Source organism: Pelecanus crispus, chromosome 8 (genome assembly GCF_030463565.1).
Source record: "Pelecanus crispus isolate bPelCri1 chromosome 8, bPelCri1.pri, whole genome shotgun sequence".
NCBI lineage: Eukaryota > Metazoa > Chordata > Aves > Pelecaniformes > Pelecanidae > Pelecanus > Pelecanus crispus.
The window spans coordinates 32465346-32474269 of NC_134650.1; the positions used below are offsets into that span (position 1 = coordinate 32465346).

An 8924-nucleotide genomic window follows, 5' to 3' on the forward strand; every position below is an offset into this window, starting at 1 on the left:
TGGAAAGGGTATTACACCTGCATACAGCACATGAGAAATCCGTACTTAACAAGCCAAATACACGTCAACGTGCTCTTGCCAAGGGGAGGAGGGGCATGCTATGGGTCAAGACAAAGGTTATATTTTGAAAAGCATGAACTTTTACAAAAAAAAAAAAAAAAAAAAAAAAAAAAGCCACAGAAGTTACCAAATGGCTTTTATCCAGGGCATCACCCATATCAAAAGCCAGCCCCATGTTTAAAAAAAGGGAGGAGGGAGGGCTCAAAACAGCTTTCAGGTAAACAGGACAGAAGATATCTGTTTGCCTGCCCTCGATCTCTGTAGGCTCGTGCAACGCCAACTGATGAGACCTAAGTTAACGCAAAAACACTATGGACAAAATACTCAGATCAGCACACGCATTCCACAGTCAGAGCTCCCTGAAAACCATTAATAATCCCATACTGAAATCCATAACGCTCTGTACACGCACGCAAGTTTATTTATGAGAGCTGGCGCCGGCATGTGCACATACCTTCTCTGTCAGGTCTTAGAAAGCGCGCTCCCTGTGCAATTACCTAGTCCACGCATTTTCTTTCAGCAGCGGCAGATTATTAATTTTTTCCAGTTATAGTTCGCCCTATGCATTTGATCCACACGCAGCACAAAGCTGCAGAAGCACGCCTGACAGCGGCTGCGGAGGGCAGGCGTGCAGGACCTGCACAGCTGACAGGGTGCTGCCTGCTGCCCTCCCTCCTCCCCCCGGCTCGGCCACCCTGAGCGACAGCCGAGCGAAGCGCTTCATCCAGCCCCGCAGCATGTGCGTGAGCAGCAATGCTATTAGGCATCTCAACAACAACAAAACCAGAATAACCGCAAAGCCAGCAGCAGGGTGACAGCGCCAACACCTGTGTTTGGGGAGCAAAGCGCGCTGCCGGGCGAGGAGCGTGTAACACGCCCCACGTGCACAGGCGGTGACAGCAGGAGAGCCAGCGAGGAGCTCCCGTCCCCTGCGGATAGGCGTGCCCGCACCATTAGCATGCACACGGGCACCCGCGGCAGGCGCTGCCCCCGCCGCCGCCGCCGCCAAACGCGTTCATTCCCCCCCCCACCCCCGAGGAGCCGCCGCCCCGGCCGGCCGCGCAGCCCAGCCCGGCGCCGCTGGCCCCGGAGGGCAGGACGGTCAGCGCCGCGGCACACGAGGGGCTGCCCCGCCGCAGGCCGCTCCCCGGCGGCCCGCGCCGCGCCGGGCACTGACAGCCGGAGCAGCGGCCCGCCGCCCCCGTCTCCCCGCGCCGCCGCCGAGCGGTGCCCCGCGGGCCCGGCCCGGCCGCCCCTGCGCCACCCGCCGGGGCCTGGGCCGCGCCCCGCCGCCCCGCCTCAGGTGCCGCGGCCCAGCGCCCCCCCCCCCCCCCCCCCCCCGCCGCCGCACCTCGGCAGCCGCCCCGGGGCGCGGAGGGCCTCGGCCCCCGCCTCCTCCAGAGGCCGGGCCGGGGCCAGGCCCGCCGCTGGCCGGCGCCCCCCTCGCCCGCCCTCCGGCCCGGCGCCGCGGCCGCCTACCCCACGACTCCCTGGCTGTAGTTCCTCTTCTTCCAGGGGGTGCCGGTGTAGAGCGGCTCGGCCAGGCCGGCCTGGGCCCGGGCGGCCGGCTCGTCCCCCAGGGCGGGGGCCCGGCCCTGCCCGGGGGGCCCCAGCAGGAGGCTGTAGTTGAGCCCGAAGGTGCTGGCCTTGTTGTCGCGCTTCCTCTTGTTGCTGGCAGCGGCGGCGGCGGCGGCGGGCGGCCCCCCCCGTGCGGGCCGGGCCCAGGCGGCGGCCCCCGGGGGCGGCGAGGCCTGGTGGTGGCTGCGGTTGTGCTGGTTGTTGGCGCTCTCGAGCGGCAGGAAGTCGGGCTGGGGGTCGGCGCGGGGGGCGCGGTACATGCCGGGCGGGGAGGCCGGGCCGGCCCCGGCGGGGGCGCTCTGCTGCTGCTGCTCCTGCTGCTGCTGCTGCTGCTGCTGCTGCTGGAAGTAGAGGTTGCGGACCCCCTGCGTGGTCTCCCAGATCTGCATCCACAGGCGGTTCGAGGGGCCGAGCTGCTCTGGCTGGAGCCAGGCGATCCGGGGATCCATCAAACGGGGACCCACCCCGGCTGCCTCCGCTCCCCGCGCCGCGCCGGCCGCCGACGCCGAGACCCTGTCACCGGGTCCCAGCGCTAATGGCGGCTCCTATGGAAGGGCAGCTCCGCGCCTGCCTGCTCGCTGTCGTCGCTCCACAGCCCCCGCCCCTCCTGGCGAGGCGGGGCCCGGCTGGGCCGCCGGCTCACGGGCCGCGCGCAATAAAGGGGGGCGGCGGCGGCCGGGCCGGGCGGGCCCCGGCCTCTCCCCCCCGCTCCCCCCGGCCCGGCCCCGGCCCTTCCCTCGCCCCTCTGCCGGGGCGCGGAGCCCCGGGCCCCGGAGGGCTCTGCCGCCAGAGGAGCCGCCGCTCCCGCCCGACAGCCGCCCGGCGCCGGGGCGGCCCGGCTCGGCCCTCGGCGGGGCGCGGGCTGCAGGGAGACCCGGCGGGCCGGGCCGCGCCGCGGGGGTGCGGGGCAGCGGCCGGGAGGGGCCGCGCTCGGAGGACGCGCCCCGGCCCCGGCTCCCCGGCCCCGGCTCCCCGGCAGGTGCGGCGCGGCCGGCCGGGGGCCGCAGGCGGAGGCCCGGCCCCGCCGGCGGGGGGAGGGGGGGGGGGCGCGCCCGAGCAGCCGCAGGGCACGGCCCCGTTTTGGGGGCGCCGCTGCTGTCGCCCCGCAGGGCTGGTGCGTGTGTACATTAGACAAGGGCGTCGGGCGTACCGGTACCAGCGCTCTGCGGTACGCGGCGTCTTCTGCGGTCGCGTTGCCCTTCTCGTACGCCGTCAGCTGCTGCTGCGCTCCCTAAAACTGTTAGGGATACTTCTAGGTCTTCCTGCCTTTCTTTCAGCTCCAAAGGAGAGGGAAAGATAGCCTAGGTGCCATACTTGCATAGCCACTGCCTCTGCAGATGGAAAAACACATCACATACACAACACAGCAAATAGCAACATTCAGTAGTACAAGTTCTGGTCAGATTCAGTTTTATTTTTCGTGTTTTCATGCTACGGCCTGAAAACATCTTTTGCTATAACATCAGCTAGAAAGTTTCCAGCATACGCTACAGAGGGCCTGGTGCTTCCCATAGTTTCTGAATTGCAGGGAAGAGTAATTCTCTTTGGGAAGATGGAGGTTTTGGAAGGAAGAAGCTGCATTTCAATGCCAAGTATTCCATGAGGTGGACAGTTTGCAAAGAAGGCTTAGCACCACTTCCTGATGACAACCAAAGACTGAAGTTCTGGCTTCTCCCCACCATCCCAGGGCTGGGCATTTTGTCCTCAGCCCTCCTCTGTTCTGTCACAGGGTGACTGACGTGCACTGTCCAAGAGAAACCCAACTACGGCAAGAAGCTGTAGGGTGACAGACTTTTGAGCTGACAGACTTAATTGCTTTGAGAATTAGGATCTGTACCTAAAACTACCATCAAAAGCCAAGTGGAAACTAGTGGGACTTAAGCACAGCTTGGAATTGGAGAAAAACTGCCCTGAACAACGCTATTTTCCAAAATCCACATTCTTCAGTTATTCTGAGAATTATAAACATACCAGAAAAAGGTAACTAGAAAATGATGTGCCTGATGTTCCTCTTACATCAAAGACGCAAGTTAAAAGGTTTCAATTCATAAACTTTTTTCTCTTTTTTTAAGACACAACACAGAAAAGTGAGCATAAGTCTAATAAAGGATTTCATGTTATCCTTAAGGAGGTAACAGTAACAGGAAAAAATACCTGTTGTTTTTTTTTTTTTTTAAAAGCTACTTCTGCAAAAAACCAATTATTTATTCTACACTCATAGCACACAGACATAAACAAGTTTTGTTGTAGGACTGAGGTTTATTAATTTACAGGATTCCTCAGTAGCAACCCTAGTCCCAAGCAAATAAAGCCAGGACACAACATGGCTGGTGTGATACCACAAAGGTTTAGATTAGGGAGTATACCTACGGGGTATTAAAAAAACAAACAAGCAAACAAACGCAAAAACACCCACGCAACCCCCACGCCAACAAAAAATCACCGCCTGAATATGGTCAAAGTGATTTTTTTTAATCATTACTTTGAACTTTAACTCTTTTACTTACTAAAAAGAGAACTTCTCAGAAAAGGTTATTTAGAAACAACATGCATTTTCTAGCTGAATCAGCCATTCTTCAGTTAAATTCTGGAAGTGCCTTTCACTCTCCATCAAGGGACGGGGAGAAGGGAAGAGGCCAATGCAATTTTCCTTAAAAGTTCAAAAATAAATTCACATGTCAGAGGAGAAAGAAAACAAAGAATCCTCGCCAGGGTTTTTGTCAAAAAAAGATGGGTAGAAGGTATACTGAAATCCCCATGCATCTTTAAAAGTGGTATAGGTATTTATGTGAGCGCCTCGCAACCCCAGGGCTGCACTGGGACCCTCCGTTGTGTTGAGACCATGTAGCAGCCACAATCGTTCTAACAGCGTACAGATTATTACAATAGTATCTTATTTCAGTTCACAAGCATTTTGATTTGAGCCCTTAACAGAACAGTAATGCAAGGAGTTCCCAACACCCAGATTTGAAAGGAAAAAAAAACTCTTACCATATCCTTTGTGTGCAAGTCTCAACCCATGTTTTTATGCGGTCACTGAATTATGTCTGACAAAATACCTCTCACAGAAACAAGGAACTTACGAAAATAATACAGAAACAAAATTAAATTAGAGTGAATTGATTTAAATGCATGCTATTTTTCCCAGAAGGTACAAAAGTTAACAGTTTGAATTTATTTGGAAATTAAGACAAAAAACCCCCAACACTCAAGTAAAAGCTTCTTCAAACAGAACGGCTCACCATGTTTCAGCCCTTGTGAAAAAACTTCAAGTTCCTTAATCTGCTGTGACTGTCAGAGTTTTCAGGTTTTGCCAATTATCTTAATGTTATATATCTTAACAGGATGTCCAGTGCAAACTATATTTAGATTGTTTGCTCAATTCTTCTCTGCCAGAAAGGAACAATTACATTGTTTTCGATTACGACTACCATTGCCTGAATTTGAATTTGCAACAGTAAATGTAAGGCTAGACATTTCTATCCAATCCTTTGGGAATGCTTTTACTGAAAATTACTAAGGAAACAGAACTTGAGTTTATGCACATTTTTGGTTGGCTGCTTTACGTTAATATTCCACAAGATATGCATTTCATTTATGATACTGAAACTACAAACGGACTCTAAATTGTTCTCTGACACAGTTCTCTCTTTAATTTTACTGTGCTGACTTTAGTATTTTCTCTCAAAATACAAACGTAAAACTAAGCCAAGTATTCTTGTTGCTCTAGGATGACAATCTTTAAAAAAAACATACTGTACAAAAAAAAAACCAAACCCTTCACCACACACCACAAACCCCAAATAGTTAAACTATTGACTATAACGTGGTATACAGCCATCTTCTGAATGTCAAGGCATGACGTATAAAAAGTACTTCACAACAAATGCTTATTTAAATCTTGCCACTTGTTTCTACAGAGTGCAAAAATAAAACCACATAGAAATGATAACTCCTTATCTACACAGTTGGGGATTCACCGTTTTGCAGGCTGCAGTGAGGCCAAAGCAGCAGGCGAACACCACCAGTCCTACTGCTTCTGAACAGGGTGGGGAGCACACAGTCCTCTTTACACTCTTTACTCAATTCCACAGACCAACTTTAATTCAGCACCTATTTTGGCACAAAATCTCAACCCAGAGCCAGCTTCTGTTGTGCTAGGTGTCAGACAGGGAGACAAATAAAGAAGCAATCCATACGTTCAAAGGATTGCAGTTTTTTAATTGAAGCACAGACAGATGATGCCTTAGGGACCAGAATAAGCAAACAAATTCAGTTACAGATACCTGTTTTGACACCAGTCTTATCTGTGTGATTACATGAACTGATGAAGATCACTTACATCTATTTAGCATCTATTTACTTATGCTGCACACTGTCTAGATCCATCCAATTTCTGCCACCCTCAAAGTATCTTCAAGATCTGGCTTTGCCTTTGTAGGCTGTCAAGGATCTTGGCTTCATCTCAAGCTTACTCTAAACCTATTTAAATAAACCAGTGCCAAAGGAGACCCCAAAACATTTAATTTGCACCACATCATCACTTCTGCTGCTGCCTTAATTTTCCATAACTATGTCAGAACAACTTTTATAGTCCCGATCTTACAGCTTAGCTCTTCCATACTTAGAATAGAATAGAATCGTTTAGGTTAGAAAAGACCTTTAAGATCATCCAGTCCAACCATTAACTTACACTTACAAATCTCTTTGGTTTTAGGCCCTAATCTGACACTTCTTTAAATCACTGATAACTTGCCTTGTCTTCCATAGACAAAAGTCTTCAAGTGTCTTCCATACTTCTCCTATTAATTTCTAACTTGTTCCTTACAAGCAGAACATGCTCTCTAAATTAACATACAAAATTATGACCTCTCATTCAGTCACAAGCCCTCCATTAGACACCAAGAGCAAGTTACAGTAAACTGGTAGCTAGACAGGTGATAGAGCAAGATTTTCTCATTCAGAGAAATAAAGTATGGATGTCAAAATACACAGTTGGCTAATTATTATTAGATAATATCACAGAAACCCCAAAGGGCTCCATTTTGCTATGGGCCACTGCTAAGGGCAACAGACTTTGGCAAAGATCTTACAACATGGGATGTTAGAAAATCACATATAAAAGCTTCATTAATAGCAGCAATGAGGTTAACGTAACAACAAAAACACCTCCCAAGAGCTACAGTGTACCCGTCTATCAACCCAAACATATAAGGTGAGCTGGAGACAGAGCTGCCAGCTTGTCAGTGCTTCATGCCCTCAGCCAAACAAGACCACTAAGGTGCTCCAGTCTCCTCAGATAAAACAAAGGTGAAGGGATTATTTTAGGTTTTTTATGTTAAGAGTTTTAGTACAAACTCACAAGAAACCAAAATGCCTTCGCACGTCCTTATTTCTCTTTCAGCTATTAGCTAGAAATGGCATGTGTACCAGAACACAGAAGCACTAAAAATCATATACTTCTGCAAGTGATATGGTTCATACTACGCACCTATCTTACTATGACACAAATTATATTTTTTTAAGATGTTTAACTGATTGGCACATAGCAAAACCAAACAAAAAAATCATCCATGCATTCCTACTGCTGGAATAATTTAAGATCTAAATGACAGTCTGTCTTTTCACTTGAAGGAAAAAACCAGGGTCTGCTAGAGTATATTAAGAAAACCAGGTTTTCTAGTGGATGCCCTATCTTCTATACATTTATCTGCAACTTTCAGATTCATATTTGAAGATGAAATGTTCCTTCTCCTTAGTAACCTAAAAAATCCCATCCCTAAACAAAAAAATAACATACTTAATTGTTCTAACAGTCCCCAGGAACCAGATTCTGACTGCTACGCTCAATGCAAAATGCAAAGTCCTACACTTGGGACAGAGTAATCCCATAAAACAGAGCAGGCTCTAGACCGAATGACCAAAGAGGAGCTTTGTAGAGAAGGACCTAAGGGTCCTGGTGGACACTAAGTTGAAGAGAAGTCAGCAGTGCACCCTTGCACTGATGAAGGCTGACAAATAATGGGCTGCATTAGCGGGAGCACGGCCAGCAGGTCAACAAAACCAATTACTTCTCTCTATTCAGCACTCATGAGATCACATCTGGAATACTGTGTCCACTTTTGGGCCCCCCAATATAACACACAGTAGGGCAGGTCCAGCAGAAGGCCACCAAGACAGCTAGAGGGCTAGAGCACATGATGTACAAGGACGGGCTGAGGGAGCTGGGTTTATTCGGCTTGGACAAGAGGGGAATATAATTGTTTTCAACTACCAAGTGGGGGTTAGTAAGAGGAGATGGAGGCAGACTCTTGGTGGTGTGCAGTCAAAGGACAAGGGGCACATTTTGCAGCAGGAGGAAGTCCCGCTAAGTACAAGGGGAAAAGGAAAAAGAAAAGTGTTCACAGCGAGGGCAGTCAAGCACTGGAAAAGGCTGTCCAGCTTTGTGGGATTTCCATCCTTGGAGATCCTCAAGGTTTATCACAACCTATCTGACTCCAAAGTAAATCTTACTTTGAGCAGGGGACTAGACTAAGAGACCTCCAGACATCCTTTCCAACCCAGATCATCCTGCAATTCAATGTAACACCCAGAAAACGAGAGCAAAACTTTCTGTGTGGAAGTACTTTTAAGTGCTCCAAACACATATTAATGCCTTTTATCAGGCTAGTATTATACTATCCTCAGCATACAGCAAGTATAACTAACATTGGGATTAAAATCCACGCACTGTGCAGTCATATGCCGTAATCCACCTAGCTACTCTTTCCTCAGCTGTTACGCTCCAGCCCTCTTCACTGCCTGCCCCTGCCAAATCCCAGGATAACCTTTCAACCGCTCCATGCTCCTTGGGACTTCTCCTGGACTTCTCCAGGCCAGGCTCAATAGCCCTTGAGCCTTCCCAACCCCACACTCTTGCTCACTCATTTGATTAGCAGGCGTTGCATCACGTCACACCAAAGATTTCATCCAACTCCTGTAAAGTAGTAGCAATAACAGGACTTCCAGACAGTATAGCTGCTTACACTCATTTTTCACTTTCTCTTGCATTTGAGAAAATACCATATGTCAGGATTTCATAAAGTCAGTCATTTGCAAGTTGTCCAGTCAGTTCCTGAGCCTGCTTTCCAATCTCAGAGACTGAAATGTAACAAACTGAGCAAATTTGGTCTTTGTAGTTCCATGCCTAACACCATGGGCAAAATTCTGCTAAAAACTAGATGCCTGTGCCAAGGCTGCATGTTAAGAGAAGAGGGGGGAAAAGAACTCCCATTTCAAAAATCAGC

The 8924-nt window shown here is 49.9% G+C and overlaps 1 protein-coding gene across 2 annotated transcripts in view; it reads right to left on the bottom strand.

Moving 5' to 3' along the window:
- The window catches only part of TENT4B (terminal nucleotidyltransferase 4B), a 42595-nt gene extending 40508 nt beyond the window's left edge, over positions 1-2087 (bottom strand). Inside the window, exon 1 of one of the 2 annotated variants that reach the window (XM_075715924.1) lies at positions 1540-2087. In XM_075715924.1, coding sequence (XP_075572039.1) covers positions 1540-2087 — 548 coding nt within the window. The remainder of the gene's footprint in view (positions 1-1539) is intronic. The other variant, XM_075715925.1, reaches the window with a different exon arrangement.
- Positions 2088-8924: the final 6837 nt, after the last annotated feature.